This window comes from Poecilia reticulata, chromosome 2 (assembly GCF_904066995.2).
Source record: "Poecilia reticulata chromosome 2, P_reticulata-male-v2, whole genome shotgun sequence".
Classification (NCBI taxonomy): Eukaryota; Metazoa; Chordata; class Actinopteri; order Cyprinodontiformes; family Poeciliidae; genus Poecilia; species Poecilia reticulata.
Window position 1 is genome coordinate 36,598,837 of NC_088831.1, and position 20,729 is coordinate 36,619,565.

Sequence of the window (20,729 nt, forward strand, 5' to 3'; positions counted from 1 at the left end):
ATATATATATATATATATAACATTAAGAGAGTTAACCAAAAATGTAGGTAAAAGGAAACACCTTAAGATTTCTAGTAAATAAAATATGCAATTTTCTTTAGTACATTTCTGTCCTGATACAAGTTTTAAATTTCCTTTGCATTGCTCTTTAAAAAAACCTTAAATTTGAGTTGGTGAAACCTGTAGAAACCTTGAGATACATTTTTCTGTATCTGTAAATTTGACTTATTGATCTTCAGTTTTAACCAAATTTCCACCAACAGTGACCCAGTTTTCAGAACAAACAGTGACGGCTCCAATTGCTTCACATTTATTTGGAAAAAAATAAAATAAAAAATCTACATTCTTCATTCGTACAGTACAGAAGAAACTAACAGTTATGGCACATAGTCAGCAGGATTCACCGCCAGCTCTCACACACACGCACGCATGCACGCACGCACGCACACACACACACACGAGCCAAGCGACGAATGAAAGTGGTTCAGCAGTCGGCGTGGTTTTAGACTGTCCATAGAAAAGCTGTCTGCACCACAGACTGCAACACTGGAAACGCTGATCGGGGGTCAGAGGATGAGGGGATGAGGGCGTGAGTGCAGGCGGTGGCTAGCCGGGCTCAGTGAGGGCATGAGGAGAGGGTCAGGGGTCGCAGCCCGCCCCCTGTGTCACATCCCCATACGGATACTCTGGATGATCTGGAATATGGCTGACAGCCCAGAGACACACAAGTCAGGATGTTTCCACGACCGACATTAGAAACTCAACGTTTGTAGAGTAACACCAAAAGAAAATGTGTCACTCTTACACTCCCACACACTACAAACATCCTAAAACATTGGCTGAAGAACTGCAGATCTATTTTGTTCAGACATTTCCAGAACCTTTGAAATTTTCCACCTTTTCCTCAATGTTGGCTATTGAAATTTTAAAGATCTATTATGCAAAATTCACATTTTGCACATTTGTATGCTTCCACTTAGGTCTATATTGTTTCTACAAACAAACAGACTAAGTGTTTAAAAAAAAAAAAAAAACACCCAAACATTTTTGGCAGTAAGTTAAGGTTTTTTGGTGTCTAGAAAATGAGCTGTTACAAAAACCTCCTGATTATTGAGGTTTACAATGTTAGTAAAATCTGCAGCCTCTCAGCATTAAACTGAGTGGGAGCCACCTGAACTAAATACAGACAGAGCTACAAGAGAACGGTTTTAAATTAGCAAATATTCATGTGATAGAATGGCCTAGTCAAAGTCCAGACCTGCAGCAAGAATAAAACATTGGTGCTCTTTATACATTGATTAATTCAGCTACTCTTACGATGAAGAATGGGTAAAAATGTCTTAAAATTTGCTGTTTCAACTTGTTAGTGTTGAATAGAGATGAATGCCACACTTTTCAGATTTTGTTATATTTATAAAAAGAAATTTAGACCAACATATTATTTTTTCCCTCCTGCTGGGTTTACCTGATCCACAAACAACGAATACAAAGAGGGCGAGAAGCCAGGGGCCGACGGGGTACTTCTCCTCTTGGGGTCGCTACGGGAAACACACACACGCACACGCGCACACACACACACGGTGTAGATTAGCACAAAACAAATGCATGAAGCTGCAAAGTAAAAGTGAATCAGTTTGATACAAACGATGATGATGGAGGTTAAATATTTTTGTTTTCATTTTGTTTAAGCTCTTCTGCAGCTTTAAACCAAACCATTGTTTCTGTGGTGGGAATATTTTCTGCAATTATTTAAAGTCAATTTAACAGTATTTTGGTTTCATGGTGTCACCGCTAACATGTACAGCCACATATATGACATCATCAAACTGATTCCTCTGCAAAGGAAAAGCATTTCTTTATAGTTTATTATTTAGTCCCTGTTACTTTGATATTTATCTGTAGACTCCATAGTTTATGTTCAAACCTTTTGCCACATGTTTTACTAAAACACAAAAGTGTTATTGAAAATTTGGTTCCCGTTCAAGAAATAAAAATAACCTTGGAAACTAAATCGGCCATTTTTTCCTCTGCTTAAATAATAAAAACTAGATTTGGATTTTGAAATGCAGAGTGGTATTTAAATACGGTATAATATTTTAACCAACTGACAAAAGGTTAAAAGGTAGGCTGACAAACACTAAATGTTCAGTAAACAAATTAACAAGTTTGACATCTTACATTCCCCGTACAACACCGTACAACACCAGACAGAGATTAAAGTATTGTTTGAGAACCAACTAGAATTTTTTTTTCTAATATTTAATAGTATTTAGTTTGTATTATTCATTATTCAGCCTTTTTTATCATGCTAACTTGGTGCTCTTGGGGGCCCCCTGGTGGTGTGGGGCCTTAAGCAGCCGCTTAACTCAGATATACCTTGGGCCCGGCTCGGCCGTTGATGACTCTTTGATGCATACAATGCTATAAAAAAAGAGTTTGTCTTTTGTTTTTACTGTTTTGACACACTTACAGGTTTCAAATCATTAAATTAATTTGATGATTTAAATATAACAACAGTATGAAGTAGTTTTTTTTAGCGTTGCTAATCCGCTCTTGTTTTCAGAAACAGTGACTCTCTGCGGCTGCACCAAGCTAACCCAGCGTCTTGTTATGGACTGAAAAGTGCCGACTCGGAGCAGAGTTTGCGTTTCCTTCCCACTGTGGGCTCAGAGTGCGTCGAAGGACCGGCGTCACCGTGAGGTCATGAGCTTGTTGCGTGTTTGTGGGGGAAGCTTTTAGTCAGTCAGGGATGATGTAAACAAAGCTGGAGGAAGAGAGGGAGTAGGTGGAAAACAAAAACATCTTCAGATGCCAGTTTACACGCAACTGAAAGAAGCTCCAAGATGATCCATGAAATTTGTCCTTTTACTGAGCAAATTATTTGAATAAAGTCAACTCTCGTTTCTTTATATTTTGCTTTAAAAGAGCAAGAATAAAAGGAGCACAGGAGGAGATGAAGAGTCTGACAGATGGAACAACATGAGATCTGGACAGACAAAGAGGAGGAGGATACCAGATGAGTTATTTGTCACATGTTTAACACAACAGAAGAGAAACAGAAACTCCAAGAGTTTGTAATTTAAATTAAAAAAAATATCTGTATTTAATCACCAAGGATGAATTTATTCATAGGAGCAACAGTTAAAAAAGGTGAGAGAGACACAGAAAAATAAAAATAGTAAACAAAGGAGGGAAGAGAAAAAGATGCACAGGTAGAAGGAGGGAAGAAAGGAGGAAGGAAACAAAAAAGACATAAGATAGGAAAAGAATGAAGGAACAAAGGAAAGAAGGAAAGAAAACACAATGTAGGACACAAGGAAAAAAGAAAGGAAGAAAAGAAAGAAAGAAAGAAAAGAAAGAAGGAAGGAAGGCACAATGGACATAAGGAAAAGGAAGGAAGGAAGGAAGGAAGGAAGGAAGGAAGGAAGGAAGGAAGGAAGGAAGGAAGGAAGGAAGGAAGGAAGGAAGGAACACAATGAAGGACACAAGGAAAGAAGGAACACAATGAAGGACACAAGGAAGAAAAGTAGGAAGGGAGGAAAAAATAAATAAATAAATAAAGGAAGCACAACAAAGTATACAAGCAAGTAAGGTTGTTTTTTGTTTTGTTTAGAAAAGGTTATTGCCGCTAATCAAATAAAACATTTTGTTAAAAACAAAAGTGTTTTAAAGGAAATTTAGGAACAGTATTGTAAGTCCAAAATTCTGATTGTTGAATCTTTACATTCAAAAAAATTAATTTCATATAAAATAACTTTAAATTAACACCATAGATTTCTGAGTTGGGCTAAGCCCCCCAATACCTCAGAGCCCTAGAAGCGCCCCTGCTTTATAACAGCATATACCTGTAGCAAGCAGCATCAGTGTTATAACAAAGTCTAAATCCATTAATAGAATAAACAAAACTCCTCATCTGCTGTAATTAACATGATTATCGCCCTCCTACCGGGCTGAGCGTCACCTATCTGGGCTAATATGTCATGCTGGCATCTGGCTGTCACTCTAACGGCTCACCAGCGTCTTGGCTACGTTTCCTCTCTGCGTGATGTTCTTGCTGTGTTTCTCGTTGGCCATCCGGATCCTCTGTTTGGCCACCATCTTCCAGGGAAACAACACAACCAGGGGTTTACACTCTGTTTAGCCTGTTATTTTCCTCTGATGCTGCAGGCTGACCACAGCACCGCCGCGTCAAGCTAGCGCAGCTCAGTTGCTAGGAGACCAGAAACTCGCGGGTCAACCTTCAAAATAAGAGCACAGAATGTATGTATTTTATTTATTTATTTATTTATTTTAAATCAGAACGCGTCAAGAACACGAAGAAATTACTTTTCAACCGTTAAACGTTGTTAAAAATGACCTTGTATTATCGTGTAAAGAGGCATCCAGAGTGTTGAAAATAGATTCAGGTAATAATCTCTTGAAACTTGTTATTAGGAAGGGCATTTAAAGGAACAGTTCCGCTTTTTGTCGAACAGCTTTTCAACGGTTAGCTTTGCACCTGGCGGGCATGAGCGCGTGGCCGCGGGCGGGCGCGCGCAATCAACTGAAATACCTGCGTGAAGCTGACACCCCACCCACGTCAAAAAATCCAGCAAATAGTCTGAATGGTTAGTGCTCCGTTTGTGCAGGTTTGTGCCGTTAAAATTTTCGTTTGTGCAGTTTTGGTTTCTGAGATATTAAACATTATTTTTTAGGTCATCTAGAGTTCACCATCCCCCCATATCGCTCCAAAACAAACCAAAGTGGGCTAGTTCGTTAGTGCTCCGTTTGTGCAGGTTTGTGCAGTTAAAATTTTCGTTTGTGCAGTTTTGGTTTCTGAGATATTAAAAGTTATAATTTTGGCCGATGACGTCACCATCCCCCCATATCGCTCCAAAACAAACCAAAGTGGGCTAGTTCGTTAGTGCTCCGTTTGTGCAGGTTTGTGCAGTTAAAATTTTCGTTTGTGCAGTTTTGGTTTCTGAGATATTAAAAGTTATAATTTTGGCCGATGACGTCACCATCCCCCCATATCGCTCCAAAACAAACCAAAGTGGGCTAGTTCGTTAGTGCTACGTTTGTGCAGGTTTGTGCAGTTAAAATTTTCGTTTGTGCAGTTTTGGTTTCTGAGATATTAAAAGTTATAATTTTGGCCGATGACGTCATCATCCCCCCATATGCTCCAAAACAAACCAAAGTGGGCTAGTTCGTTAGTGCTCTGTTTGTGCAGGTTTGTGCCGTTAAAATTTTCGTTTGTGCAGTTTTGGTTTCTGAGATATTAAACATTATTTTTTAGGTCATCTAGAGTTCACCATCCCCCCATATCGCTCCAAAACAAACCAAAGTGGGCTAGTTCGTTAGTGCTCCGTTTGTGCAGGTTTGTGCAGTTAAAATTTTCGTTTGTGCAGCTTTTGTCTTTAAGATATTAAAAGTTATAATTTTGGCAGATGACGTCACCATCCCCCCATATGCTCCAAAACAAACCAAAGTGGGCTAGTTCGTTAGTGCTCCGTTTGTGCAGGTTTGTGCAGTTAAAATTTTCGTTTGTGCAGCTTTCATCTTTGAGATATTAAAAGTTATAATTTTGGCCGATGACGTCATCATCCCCCCATATGCTCCAAAACAAACCAAAGTGGGCTAGTTCGTTAGTGCTCCGTTTGTGCAGGTTTGTGCCGTTAAAATTTTCGTTTGTGCAGCTTTCGTCTTTGAGATATTAAAAGTTATAATTTTGGCCGATGACGTCACCATCCCCCCATATCGCTCCAAAACAAACCAAAGTGTGGGCTACTTCTTGTAATTCTTCAGATTCTCAGCTGTTGTACAATGTGTACATTTTGTTTTGAACTTCAATAAAGACTTAGAACAAGAAAAAATGTGTCTCATTTCAAGAAATGTTTTAAGATAGCAATGTTTTTTCACGAACGTAGCTTCTCTCCACAATAATTGAATCCTAATAAAGGACATGCAGCCTGACCCTGACGTAATGTGTATAACCTGTTCAACTGTGCTTTGATTTCGGAGGTGGTCTGAAGAATTATATTCACATTGTTGATGTACTGTCTGCTGATTATGCAGCAAACGTGTAAAAAATTACATGAGCCTATAACGGCCAATTTGCTAGTTGAGCATTAATTTACTTACCTTGTTCAAAAATCAAAATCGGGGTTGAAAAAATTCCAAAATGACTTATTCAAAACGATTTGAGACCGCTAGAATATTAACGAGAGGTTGAAATTACACTTGCTCTGCAAAACAAGATCGGGGGGGGGGGGGCTCACTACAGTGTGGGTGGAGCCAATCCCAGTTGTGTGAGAACTATGTCAAAGTTCGCAAAACATGTGGAGCTTTTCAAAATCCTTGAAGCCCATACACATTTAATGTAAGAAATTGGATCGTTGCATTGAAAATATATTTACTAAATATTAAGTACATTACTTGGATGAACTTTGAAATAATGACACATTTCCGTTTTACTCGGCAAAAACTTTGCTCAAGCAACTAGCAAATTGGCCGTTATAGGCTCATGTAATTTTTTACACGTTTGCTGCATAATCAGCAGACAGTACATCAACAATGTGAATATAATTCTTCAGACCACCTCCGAAATCAAAGCACAGTTGAACAGGTTATACACATTACGTTAGGGTCAGGCTGCATGTCCTTTATTAGGATTCAATTATTGTGGAGAGAAGCTACGTTCGTGAAAAAACATTGCTATCTTAAAACATTTCTTGAAATGAGACACATTTTTTCTTGTTCTAAGTCTTTATTGAAGTTCAAAACAAAATGTACACATTGTACAACAGCTGAGAATCTGAAGAATTACAAGAAGTAGCCCACACTTTGGTTTGTTTTGGAGCGATATGGGGGGATGGTGACGTCATCGGCCAAAATTATAACTTTTAATATCTCAGAAACCAAAACTGCACAAACGAAAATTTTAACTGCACAAACCTGCACAAACGGAGCACTAACGAACTAGCCCACTTTGGTTTGTTTTGGAGCGATATGGGGGGATGGTGAACTCTAGATGACCTAAAAAATAATGTTTAATATCTCAGAAACCAAAACTGCACAAACGAAAATTTTAACGGCACAAACCTGCACAAACGGAGCACTAACCATTCAGACTATTTGCTGGATTTTTTGACGTGGGTGGGGTGTCAGCTTCACGCAGGTGTTTTAACGTGTAATTTAATCATGACTCCATTTATTTTCTGTTACCACAGGAAAGCAAATTACAATTGTTTGTGCATACAAACTTGACCGAATTTGATATTAAAATATTGAATGTTTTATAAAAGTTAGGATGAAATAGCTACTTAAAAAAAATTTGTAGAAAATAAATCTATTAACTTCTTCAGATTTTATCTGATAATATACAGAAGAATCATGCTGCTGAAAACCAGCAGCATGAGTTTCTGTGTGAAGAAACATGGATATTTCAAATTACTATAACATTCAATTTCTGTTTTTAAGATTATATTTTAAATGAATTCAAAATATTCTTGAATTTAGTTTAACTAAACCAAACAAATCTTGAAAATGTAACAGTATTGTGTCATATACCTTATTAAAAATGTAATTTTAGCAATTTTACTTTAGAATGTGTCTATTTATTTACTCAGCATTTTACCAAGAAATGGTTTGAATTTACAAGTTTTTACGTATTTAAAGTTGATATTAAATTTCCATATGCACAAAAAACTGTGTTTTTATGTACATTTCTATTTATTTTGAAGCATAATTTGGAATCTGCTATGTTTTATAAGGTTGTGTTTTAAATATATATTCCCATGACTGAAGAAATTCTTTATAAAAGGTGATGCCAGTTCTTCTAAACTGAAAAATATGTCTGACATAAAAAAGGAAAAATAATTAAATAACATTAAAATGTAGAAAAATCTGGCTCATTTTTTCCAACAGATAATATGACATATTCCACATTTTTAAAAAATAATTTCAGTTTTTATTGAAAAAAGAGGAAAAGATGGGAAAAATAATTTTCTGTCCTACCTTCACAAATGTAAATATGTGGATTTCATGCTGTATTTTATTTAATTTTTGCTAAAATGTCTCAGACTGAATGTTTCCGTGAAAAACTGGTAAGCATGGTGAAGCATGGTCATGCTGTGGGCCTGTTTCTCTTCCAAAGGTCCAGGAACATCATGAACTGTTTTACAAGATTTAAATTAAAATCAAATAAAAAAATAAATAAAAATGAGTCATCAATGGGTCCTTCAGCAGGATATTGATCCAAAACGTTAAAAGCAGCAGCCTGACCATGCAGGGGGAACATTAAGGACTAATTTTTACCTAATATAAAGAGTAAACATGTTTTTGTTTTTATTCTCTGCCTCTGAGACGAGCTTGCTGGATGCTAAGAGTGAAAGCTGGGGAGAGACGGAGCAGTGGTTGCTTAGCAACTGAATCAAAGATTTTGCTTAGAAAAAAAAATAAAATAAAAAAAAACTCCAACAGGGAAGAAAAAAGGAAAACAGACGGACTTGTCTAAACAGCTGATTCATAATCAAATGATGAATATGACAGATTAATAGAAATCTAATCAGCTTGTTGACTTTATGAAAACAATTCATAAGGAATAATAACCCTTTCTATTGTTGTTTTATTAGATCAAATCCTATAGGTTTCTCTGCAAACTGACCAATTACTCACTTAGCTTTAACTGGTGAACCTGTTCTGTCCGATCAGCATACCCTGTCAGAATAGCATACTTGCAGTGAGTACGCATGCGCATTAATAGGTCCGCGACATTTAGAGGAGCTGTCAGCTTAGCATTCGCGACAAGATACGACAAAAATAAGTCAATAAATTGTTTTAAATGATAACTAGATGGATATACGTACATTGTAGTGGTTTGGACTTTTATGGACTTTTCTCTCTTGCTCTCGATGAAGGCGGAAGCTTTTTCCCTCTGTTCCCTCCCTGCCCTTGCCTGCCCTGCTTGCTCTGCTTTTGTCCTGTTTTTTTCTATATTTTTGGAGCCTTTCTTCTACAAATTATGGATCTGGTCAACCAATCTCTCAATGCAATTAATCAAATTTTCAATGAGAAGTCTGGGCACAGGAGAGCCGTCTTGTCCTGCGGGGACACACCCGGCGGGATTCACCCTGGATTTATTCATGATAACAGGATTTCTGCTGTTTGGAGCTTGTGGATTCCTGGATTATCGACAAATTTGTGACAGACTTGGCCGAACTAGCAAACACTCTGTTAGTGTGGACAGAGACAAGGACTCTAAAACTCACAACAAGTTGGAATCGATCTTGGAGAAGTTGCTAGTTTCGGTTCAGTGTAACGACCAAATTAATTTGGATGATTGGGAACTGAGATGTGTCGGAGAGACTTTAGGAAAGATTGAAATTTAGAATCTTCCCGACCTAAGACATTCTGCTTCTGAATTGGCTGTCCCCGTGTGGCCTTGGAAGGGTTGCATATTTACAATCTCCTTGAGATTGTAAATATGCAATCTCAAGGATTGCACCTCACCCCCTCCTGTATCCATGGAGCTGTGAAGCTGAGCTCCTCCAAGGACATCATTCCTCAATAAACAACATCTCTATCGGTCTTTGCCAGGAAGCTCAGCCGCCTGGTTTTATGGCCCGTTGACGTCAACGCCTTAATTCATGTCTCTGTTTTGCCCTTTGTTTTGTCTGAATATTACGATTTGCCCTAATGTGTCATTTACTCTTTTTTGTGCTCTTTCCTTTGGTTTGTTATTTTGTTTGTATTTCCTTTTAATTCGTGTAAAGCACTTTGAATTGCCTTGTTGCTGAAAATATGCTATATAGCCTTTACTACAAAACGTGAAGAATAATGCAGAAATCAGGAGTAAAATGGCTAAAAAAGAAAAAAAACTTCGGCTCCGTTTATTTCACCTTCGCCGATCTGTCAAAGGAGAGAGATCGGCGTCACGGTTGCTAGGCAACATGAGTTGAGGTGGAGGCTAAACACCTCAATGGACCTTACGAAGCTCCGCCCAGAAACGCCCCTAGAAAGTACCACGTGACTTTATGTCTCACATTAACCTCCTCGCAGAGCTTAGGTTCTATGGGATTTTTCGTTTTGACTGACTGCAGAGTATTTCTGAGTCTGCCGGATTTTCACAAAATATCAGCCACGACAATGGACAAGGGAACCAACAAGTTCATGTCATCTTTTTTGGACGACATCAAGGTGTTTGAGCCACGCGATGCCTCCAACATTGTGCGCATCGCAGCTAAATGCTACCAGTCGATGAGGAAAACAGCAGATCCTCAGACCCTCAGCATAAATATAGGTGTGGACAAGATTACTTGTCCACACCCAAGGCTGGGTAAGTCAGAACAAGGCTGACTTACCCAGCCTTGTTCTTGCAAGGCTGGGTAAGTCAGACATTCATGGCTTTGAGGGTTCGAATGTGTCTAGGACTTATACACGGTACTCGGTGCTAGCGGGGTTAACACGATTACAGTTTAGTAAAAAGCCTTTTCAGGTGAAATAAAATATTTAATGCATGTCAGCTACGGTACACATTGCATATTGATCTGTTCAGCTAACGTAAAGCTGTAACAGACAGGCTTCAGGATGTCGAAGTTGTATCGGTACTGCCATTATGCTGTACTTGGCTAAAAGGTTTTCATAATGGATGTATTTATTATTGACTATTTTTTTATTCACTAGACACAAAGAAAGCAAAGCAATAATACTTACGCCAGCAGACACTTTGTTCTTATTGATCCTATGACGGTTGAGCTGCAAATGCGGTCGTGCACAAGCGTTAATCCAAGTAAGGCTTTTCGTTTCAGATTTTGGAAATCTGTGAATTTTAGTTCCACAAACACGACCAGGATACCTGACATCGCCTGTACAGATACCTCACTGACGGAAAACCATTTTTTTTCGAGTCCTGACGCAAAAACTTTCTGTCGGTCTGGTAGTCCACAATGTACATTAGCATGAGTTTGTGAGCCGGTAACCCACGTGATAGCTGCGCTGTGACGTAAAATTGGCATTAGCCAATGAAAGGCGGGCCCTGTGGTAAGGTCCATTGAGGTGGAGGCTAAACAGCTAACTGAAGGCTAGACCCATATACATGAATTCGCAGACGCCTCATGGAGCGCTGAGTTGTAAGTAACAGCGTCCGCCATCTTCTATGTGGCAGCAAGGCGATCGGAGCTCCTTAGGTCCTGTGCTGTGTGGACTTGTTTCAACCGTTTTACGAAACAAACTGGATTCATTGGCATTACCTTTCACAGGTAAGGATAAATGATCAGAATTACTTGACTTTGCAGCCAGAAATTAGCTTCTAAACAACAGAGAAATATTTCCCATGTAGCTAAATTGGCCCGAAGTAACCGCTGATTGTTAGCGTAGCAGCTAACGTTTTCATACTGTTTCATTATGAGAGCGAGCTGATGAGAAACCGCTGTTAGAGGAGAAGTTAATTAAAAACCAGAGGATTTAGTGAGTAAAGATCAGTCAGGATCAGAGCTGGAGCTGCTGTTCTTCAGTCTCTGTTTCCCAGCTCAGCTTCACCATGTCGGTATTTAGCTAAAAAGATGCTACGAGTCAGAGCCCAACATGCTGAAAATGTCTTTTTCTGAATGTGAAGGAAACATATATGTATTTTCTATTTCACTTTTGGATAATTTCTCTTTTATTCTTGGCTTTAGCCTGTGTACCAGGACGTCTCATAAGTCATTGAGTTCTCCCAATGTGACCAGCAGACTGAAGCCCTGCCTGTGACCAGTGTTCCCAGTATAATAATAAATAAATGTTTTATTCTTTCACTTTTTGTGTATTTTTAAATGTCTCAATCTGAAGTATTAGTGTATTAATACAGCATATGTAATGAAATAAAAATAATTTACTCTTAGAATTATTTTCACTCTTTGCTGTCAATAGCAGAGTTGACATACTGTAATAAATATTTTTCTCTGGACAAAAGTAAGAAAAATATGTAGTTTAATGTTTGACAATGACTGATTTATAAATCAAAAGTAATTTCTTAATGTATAAAAAAATAAATACAAGAAAATTATTTGTTTCATGTCTTGAAATGTTAAATGTACATTAAATTATGGAATTATGTAAATATATTCTTTAATAAAACACTGTAAAAGTGTTTCTGTTCATCAATGTCAATATAAATGATCAGAATCATTTCTATCAAACAAAAACATTGTGCTCTTTATTCAGAAATGCCCCAAAACATCAAAAGTTAGAAACTCTGTCTTTAGTCATTTCTTTAATTACCAAATATATTGGTGTGTGTGAGAAAATGTGTCAATGACAGATATTAACTTAAAATACTTTGTAGAACGGCACTTTGTGAAGTTCGGTCCATTCACTTGTATTAGCTTAAGGGTACATAGGCCACATTCGATATGGCGGATGCTGTTACGTATCGAAGAACGGGCCGACCCACTCCATGAGGCGTCTATGTATTCATGCCTATAGCTAAACCTGTCCGAATTCACAACTTCTCTCTTCCGGTTGTAGTTTATTCACGGCCTGCGAAGAACCCGTCCTACATAGACCGGGTCCTTCGAAAGATGCAGACCCTGAACGACTTCAATAAAAGCGTGGAGTAATCACAGCGTATACTTGACTGGTGGATGTAACCGTCAGTTTGTGCTATGCGTACAGTGGGGAGAACAAGTATTTGATACACTGTTGATTTTTCAGGTTTTCCCACTTGCAAAGCATGTAGAAGACTGTAATTTTTATCATAGGTACTCTTCAACTGTGAGTGATGGAATCTAAAACAAAAATCCAGAAAAATACAATGTATGATTTTTAAATAATTAATTTCCATTTTATTGTGTGAAATAAGTATTTGATCATCTATCAACCAGTAAGAATTTTGGCTCTCACAGACATGTTAGTTCTTCTTTAAGAAGCCCTCCAAACCTGTATTAACTGCACCTGTTTGAACTTGTTACCTGTATAAAAGACACCTGTCCACACACTCAATCAATCAGACTCCAGCATCTCCACAATGCCCAAGACCAGAGAGCTGTGTAAGGACATCAGGGATAAAATTGTAGACCTGCACAAGGCTGGGATGAGCTACAGGACAATAGGCAAGCAGCTTGGTGAGAAGGCAAGTCTGACATCAATGTATGTTAATCTGATAGAACACTGGACACTAGCATGCAGTGGGGTTTGGTTTTCACAGAGAAACACTTTCAAAATGGAATAAAAACTATTCACATGTGAGAGAGAAATCACCAGAGGCTGCAGCTCCTCATCAAATGTCTTGCATGACCTGGATTTGAAGCGTCTTGTTTCCCTAATCCCCAGAGATCCTCTTTGTCTGGAAAACTGGAGGAGAGCTGCAAAGATTATCAAAACATCTGAAGCTACATGTTGGGGGGGACGAAAGCGGAGAGTAAATTTGTTCTTTTTCACATTTGGTCAAGTCGTCACTGCAGACTTAAATGTATTTTATTTGGATTTTATGGGAGAGACCAACATAGATGAAACCAATATATACGTCAACTGTTTGACGTATATGTAGAAAAGTGAGCCCTGATAGTTGTGGAGGAAACACCGTCTAAAAACGGTTAAAACTGCATATTTTAATTATTCAAACGCAAAAAAACTGAAAAGAAAATATTTTTAAATGTAGATGTAATAAATGCAGGTTTTAACAACTTTTTGAGTTTATTTGATATTTTCATTGAATTTTCACAATAAATGACACTAATGAGACTAGTAATATATTGTATTGTTACAATTGTTTTTCCTTCTCAATAGGTTGGAAACTATGAGCTTTTTAAAATTCTTACATAATTTTCATCCCACAGAAAATAAAATCCAAATTGAAATTGATTTGGAAATTTCTTTTTTGCTTGATTTTGTTGTCATTTTGACATTTAAAATACCAAAACTTCCACCAAACTTTATATTTTAGTCTGATTGTGTAATTTTTAAATATTAAGTTATTGATGTTTTGATCAGGTAACGAGTTCTTGAGTAATCCTTTTTACCAAATACTTATCTACTCTTGAGTAATTTCTTGAATGTGAAGGATTTACTCCAGAGTTAACTAAAAAAGCCAACTGTAATCCTCTTTCTTCTCCACTGTAAATAGTCTGTAACCTGAGAAAATAATTGACCCAATTCATGATGTTTATACCCGATACGTGATGCCGTAATTATGGCCTGAGCACACCTTGTGCAGCTAAAACATGCACTTCAATGACTGCAGCAGCGGAGGGTAAACAGTAGTTAACCGAGGCAAAACACAGCTGAAACCTAAGAGACGAATTCAGGGGAGGAAGGAAGGAAATATTTGATGTCTGCGTTTATGAGTTTGACATAAACAACATAAGCTCTGTGTGAAACCGCACAGAAACGTCTGAGTCTTTTCAAACAAGGCTTCTTCTTTTCCTCCAGCGTGTTAACTCCCACCGACCTTGAAGGCATCGCGAAGGACAGAGGTTCATGTGTGAATCCCCTCAGAAAGGAAAACGCCCAAAGCTGCACCTCATTTATGGAAATAATCAGCAGAGAACATCTTCTACAAATTACTCCTATATACGCAATAATTCTGTGTTACCATTACCATTACTACTAGATTAATGTTATTTTACCATCATTAGTTTATTCTTCTGTTGTTGTTGTTGTCATATAAAACAGATTATAAAGAATTTACAGGGTGTAAATTGACAAGGAGTTATTTACAATTTTCATATCATTATTATTATGAATTCATATTTTCTTGTCTTATGAGATTCCGTTTATAATAATTTTCACTAGTATAAAATAGTACTTTTACTATGCTGTACTTTCTAGCTCTAGCCTGTGTGAGTAACATAATTTAACATACAAACATGGTTTTAACAACAGATTTCTGCTAATTATCTAATAATTATTATATAATTATATATATATATATATATATATATATATATATATATATATATATATATATATATATATATATATATATATCAAGCGGTAAGATTAAATAAGTGTTTACTTCTTTCTACTCCTTTTCAAACATAAAAGTAGTAAGCTAATTATTTTGTTCTTGGTTATGTATGCATTTGTTTTCGCTGATCACTTGATTTTTTTTGTTTTTAAAAACTGAGTTTTTTAAATAAATAAATGAAATTACTCACCCATAACGCCAAAAATAACCCTGAACAACATCTAAAGCACTCACTCACATCTGTTAAGGTCAAAGTTCATGATTCAGTAATAAAATCACAAAAAAAAGGTTTAATTTCATATTTTCCAAAAGCATCTTAATGATTCCCAAGAGTTTGGGGAAATATTCTGGAGCTACAATCCATCCAGAAAATAGTCACACTTTTTCCACATTATTATATTAAATTAATCTATTTCTGCACAGAAAAATGTATGTATACATGTCGCTAAATTAGCAGAGTTAGCCCTATAGATGCACAAACACTAGAGAAACTTGACCCGTCTAGTTTAGCTGCAGGTAAAGTTTCAGAGATTCTTGGAGGATCTTGTCGTGTTCCTGGTATAGTGATCTGAAAACCGACGGACTCACAGCCGTTAAAGCACAATCTGGAGCGCTTTAATCTGCGTTAACATGAAGTGAAGATATAATCTGATCCCAGCTGACTCAACGCTTCCTCTCAGTCATCATTTCATCAACAGGTTTGAATGAAACTTCTTAAAATAGTTTCAATTATTTATTTAAATTAATAAAATTATTAATGTAATTACTAAATTAATAAATAAATTTGTAATTATTTATTTAATCTCAATATTTAACTGCAAAATATTTAGCTTCCAATTAAATATTACCAAAGTAAATATTTATTTTCCAGGGTTTCCTCCTGTGTATTATAAGCCTGGTGGGCCACCAGGCTAACATTGCTTATTTAATTAAATTTTAAAAATGTTTTGCATTTTTTAAGACTTTATAGCTTGTGTTCAGATATTAATCTTCCAATAACAGATAATTATCAAGGGATATTTTCAAATTTCTCGTCAATCTTAAACATTTTTTAACTCACACGATGGGCCGCTGGACCCTAGCACCCAACCACGAGCTTAAACTTTGATTTTCCAAACTATATATTTAATTTTCAAAGTAAATTTATTTTCCAAATTACAGGTTTAACCAGGAGTTAGCTTGTAAACTAAATACTTAGTTAGCAAGATAAATCTATCCTTAAATTAAATATTCTGTAAAAACAGGAGCTGCAGGTAAATGACAGAAAAAGATTTTCTATGTTGCAGTAAATAAATTATGTGCATCCTGACAAAAAATGTTGAAAGAAAGGGTCCAATTAAACTTTTTTACATGCTTTATGGAGGCAAAGACCACTATAAATGTATTCACACACATACAAAGAAAAAAGAAAATTTTCCAGAGACACTTTCTCCATCTGCGTCTCAAAGACACATGATGTAGAAAGAGGCTTATTTTTAACATCTGTTAGCTTTAGTATAAGCGCTTGAGTGTTTATTTTGGAAAAAAGTTCTGGATAGAGTCCTGCTCCTGACGTCTGCCTCATACACACGTGTGCGCGCGCGCATACACACACACATACACGCAGGCACGCACGCACACACACACACACACTTGGAGTAGCAGAAATCCTGCAGCTTGTTTCTGGGGCCTCGCTCAATCATCACTTCAAACACAGTCACGTTTCACAGACTTGGCCAGCGAGTGTTTGCGGCGCAGTGAAAGCGTCTCTGTGCAGCTGGCCGCCGTTTGCAGGTGATGCCAACCAGAGCAGGAGAACTGGGTCAGCACTTTGCAGGCCAACGATACAAACCTCAGCCTGACTCCAACCTTCAGCTCAACACAAACATTTAACGGCAGTTCTGCAAAGTTGGGGAGCGTCCAAAACGCCCCAAGTTTTAAAAAATGCTATTTAAACAAAAACAACTGGAAAGCAGCTGTTATGCAATTTTAAAATAAAATGTTGCTGAAAAAACAACATGAGGACGCAGTCTTCTTGTTTTTCCACAACCTGAGAGTGAACAGGGAGAATGAAGGACACAGAATGTCATTTTTGGTCCGGACGCTGCAGTGTAGAGAGATAAAGTATACAGTTTCCTCTCTGCTTTGAGATCAAATTCAGCTTCATGTTTAATATAAAATGTGCAGGAGGGCAGAAAACAAAAGAACCAGGAAGGGTGAGAATAACTGATGTAAAGTTTAACATGTTGAAGCCATAATCTGTTTCACTGGAGGTTGAGTTTTAGGGTTCCTGAAGTGAACTCTGATGCGGTTTGAATGCAAGCGGACCGGAGGTCGCTCCAAAAGCAGAAAGCGAACTATAGCGCAGGGCATTCTGGGTAAATATACAATCAAAACTAATGAGCGTGTCTAAGGCTAATGGTTCGTGTTTTACTAATGACAAGACAAATGGCATCAGACTCCTACAAAATGTGATGCCACTCCATTTTTGTTAATATTTCAGGAAGAAAGAAGTTGTGCTCAGTGTCTTCAGAGTAAAAGTATAAAGTACAGCGTAGTTGTACTTTTACTCACGTAAATGTAATTGAGTAAATGTAACTACTTACTACTAAACTCAGGAAATATATTAGAAAAAAGTGAAAGTTTTATAATATATTAATCAGTTTGTTTTTAAAGAGCCGCTTCCCAAATGAGCACGATGATGGTAATTCGAACTCCTGAAGTGGGTCAGTGAAGGTCTCATGGCGTTACTATGGTAACCACCAACTGCCAAAAGCACCATGGACAAAACCAATATACCAATAAATGTCAGCAGAAAATAGCTTTTTGACTAAACAAAATGAATTTGAATAATAAATGAACCAATCTTGACACGCACACGCACACACACACACACACACACACACACACACACACACACACACACACACACACACACACACACACACACACACACACACACACACACACACACACACACACATACATATACAGGGGTGAAAGTAAGGGGGTAGGTACCCCTAAAAGATTTAGCGGGGGTACGCAGTACCTGCAAGAGAGGGGAGCGGCTGTCTGCTGTAAAAAATCAACGGGTTCACTGTGCAGCCGTGACTAATTAGTTTTTCAAGAACAATCTAAAACACGACGTAATCAGTTAATAAATAACTTTTTTCCCATTTCATATTGTTACTGAAACTGTTCGTGCTTTGCTAGAGCAGGGGGGCAACTAGTCGGTCGCGGAGGAGGCTGAGACCAGCACGTCCTCCTCTGGCTCCTTATCAAAACGTTCTTAACTTTATTAAAGAACAACAACAAAAATAATCAATAAAACGTGTTCAAATTAATGACACAACAATAATAATAATCTCAGTGATTATTGTTTCAATAAGGTGTTGGGCAATCCTGTGCGTTTCGGTTCAATTACCAAAATAACTAGCAGAGCAGGAGTTTAAAATGAACTAATCAACCACCAATGTGTTCGGGGAGGCTTATTAATGATCACAAAATAAATATCAAGCCTGAAAACCTAATGTCGTAACAGACTAAATGTTTTTAATGTGATCTGTGCTCGGCTGGAGGAGCGCAGGCGGTTGCCATGGTAACAGGTGTGCTAATGACAGAGAGAGACGGAGAGTAAAAAGGTGCGAGCGGTTTAGAGTTGATCACCTGTTCAGGTTGTTTTACCTTTGTTTACCTTTGCTGTGGCGCATCACAGCCGCTGTAATTTCTGAACGTTCAATAAACCACAAACTTAGACTATTTATCTCGTTCTTTTTGAATATACCAACAAACATCAAACACGGTTAATATGTTTCATTAAGTATTTAACTAACAAATGACTTCTACCGCAATAATTATGTGAAATTAAATTAATTGTCTAATATAAAAAAATAGTTTGGTGCTGTCGGGCTCAGAGTCTGAGAGACTTTTACTTTATCAAACAATTTATTTATTTATTTTTTGCCTCTTATTTAGTGGAAATATTGATATTGATGAGATTTTCTCCAAAATAAAAACCTTTTTCAACCTTCAACCACTGTTGAAAATGAGGAGCTAACATTCACAAATGACATTGAAATAAAATCCAGTCCAACATCTGGATGTTCCTCTGGAACCTGTTGGAAGAAAAAGATCCCAACTTCAGAAGATGAGATTTAACCTAACAGAGCTCTGTGGTTCCTCCTGTCAGTATGAGAGTCAGGGTGAGGAGGCGCCATGTTAGAAGTGGAAGCTCAGAACAATCAGGTCATGATGCTGGGCTACTGATTATCCCTCTGTCTGGACACAGGATCAATATAACCAGTTTAAAAGCTAAAATGAATGGTTATATGCCAGACATGGAAAACTGGGATGCACTCCATGCCATGATGTTCAGGATTTAGGTCTCATGGCATCTCAAGGTGTCAACGTTTCAGCCAGTGGGCTGAAGGAGGAAATACAGCTTTATTTTGTAGCAATTCAAGAGCTATCAGCTTTTATTGCTTCGCAAAAAAATTATTCAGCACAGAAACTCCAAAGCACACAAATATATATATGTATATATTTAAATGTATATATTGTCATAGTACCCCCAAGAATTTAAAACTACTTTCACCCCTGCATATATATGTATAAAGAAACAAGTGAAGAATTTGTGAAGGAGCTAATAATCTTTCAGGAAGTAAGCAGTTTGTTCTTAAAGGGCCTCGTGGTTTGGTCAGAAAAGGCCTCAGGGTGTCACAGCAGCACCTCTAAGGTCATATTTACCCTGGTTATTAGTCAGGGTGTCAGTGTGTGGACAAAGGCTGAATCTGACATTCCTCACCAGGATGTGAAGGAGAACCTCTGCCAGCAAGGCCATCCTCAGGAATGTGGATTCCCGCTCCTGTTAGCTCGTTTTCCAGTGGATGTCATGAGAAGCTGCTCTTCAGAAGATCCTCGCAGCGACACGGAGCATAAATTATTGAGTTCAGTCGTCCAGTCGTCCCTGGAAGTTCCCAGCTGGCAGATTTCACAGAAATGAAGTCATACTGCGGTAGCTTCCTCCTCGCCTTACATGTTCAGGGGCATCTCTAATAAAAACATTCAGAGTAAAGTAAAAAGAAAGGCGTAGTTGTACTTTTACTCAAGTAAATGTAATTGAGTAAATGCAACTACTTACGTCTTTATTGTCTGCAATGACAAACTGGTGGCCTAATCTGAGATTATCCATAGAAAAGATTTAGCTTTTTATTTATCAATTTCAAAAGTATGACAGAGAGGTCTAAGAAAAATTTTAATAAAAACATAAAATACCAAGAATAAAGTTTTAATATTTTTAAATTGATCTCAGAAATTTTCTGGAATACACACATTTCTAAGTTTAAAAATTCAAAAAGTTACTAGAAAAAATTAAGAAATTTTGAGATTAATCTGAGAAAAGACATTTTTGAGTTTTAAAAATAAAAAAATTGCTATAAAAAACAAATTTTTTTAGATTAATCTAAAGTTGAAAAGTTGAAAATTTCCTGGAAAAAACTAAGAAATTTTGAGATCTAGAAAATTTTCTAGAAAAACCAAGAAAATGTGTGTCAAAACTTTATTGTCTAGAAAATTTCTTATTTTGCAGCAAAGACACCTTTGAGTTTGAAAATTCGAAAATTTATTAGAGACATTTTGAGATTATTGTCAGAAAATTCAGAAAAGAAACTTCTGAATTTGATATTTAGAAATCTGCTTGTAAAATAATTAAGAAATCTTAAGAAATTTTCTAAAAAAACAGAGAAATGTATAGGTCAAAAATTTGCCAAACCACCTCCCCCCCTCATATTTAGAGATTAATCTCAGAATTTTGCTAGAAAAAAATATA

At 37.1% G+C, this 20,729-nt stretch overlaps 1 protein-coding gene across 1 annotated transcript; it reads right to left on the reverse strand.

Moving 5' to 3' along the window:
* Positions 1 to 294: 294 nt before the first annotated feature.
* Positions 295 to 20,062, reverse strand: serp2 (stress-associated endoplasmic reticulum protein family member 2). Its single transcript, XM_081604531.1, has 5 exons — positions 20,043 to 20,062; positions 19,707 to 19,953; positions 4,015 to 4,238; positions 1,466 to 1,538; positions 295 to 706 (listed from the first exon to the last, which is right to left on the reverse strand). Exons 3-5 carry the CDS (start codon positions 4,096 to 4,098, stop codon positions 666 to 668), a joined length of 198 nt encoding a protein of 65 aa, XP_081460657.1. The 5' UTR covers positions 4,099 to 4,238; positions 19,707 to 19,953; positions 20,043 to 20,062; the 3' UTR covers positions 295 to 665.
* Between the last annotated feature and the right edge of the window lie 667 nt (positions 20,063 to 20,729).

Excerpts from the sequence above, each read along its gene's own strand:
- serp2 (XM_081604531.1), bottom strand. The coding sequence starts at position 4,098 with ATGGTGGCCAAACAGAGGATCCGGATGGCCAACGAGAAACACAGCAAG. Across the intron at positions 1,539-4,014 it reads GAAACGTAGCCAAGACGCTG|CGACCCCAAGAGGAGAAGTA; the intron begins GTGAGCCGTTAG and ends TGTTTCCCGTAG. Across the intron at positions 707-1,465 it reads ATTCGTTGTTTGTGGATCAG|CCATATTCCAGATCATCCAG; the intron begins GTAAACCCAGCA and ends CTGGGCTGTCAG.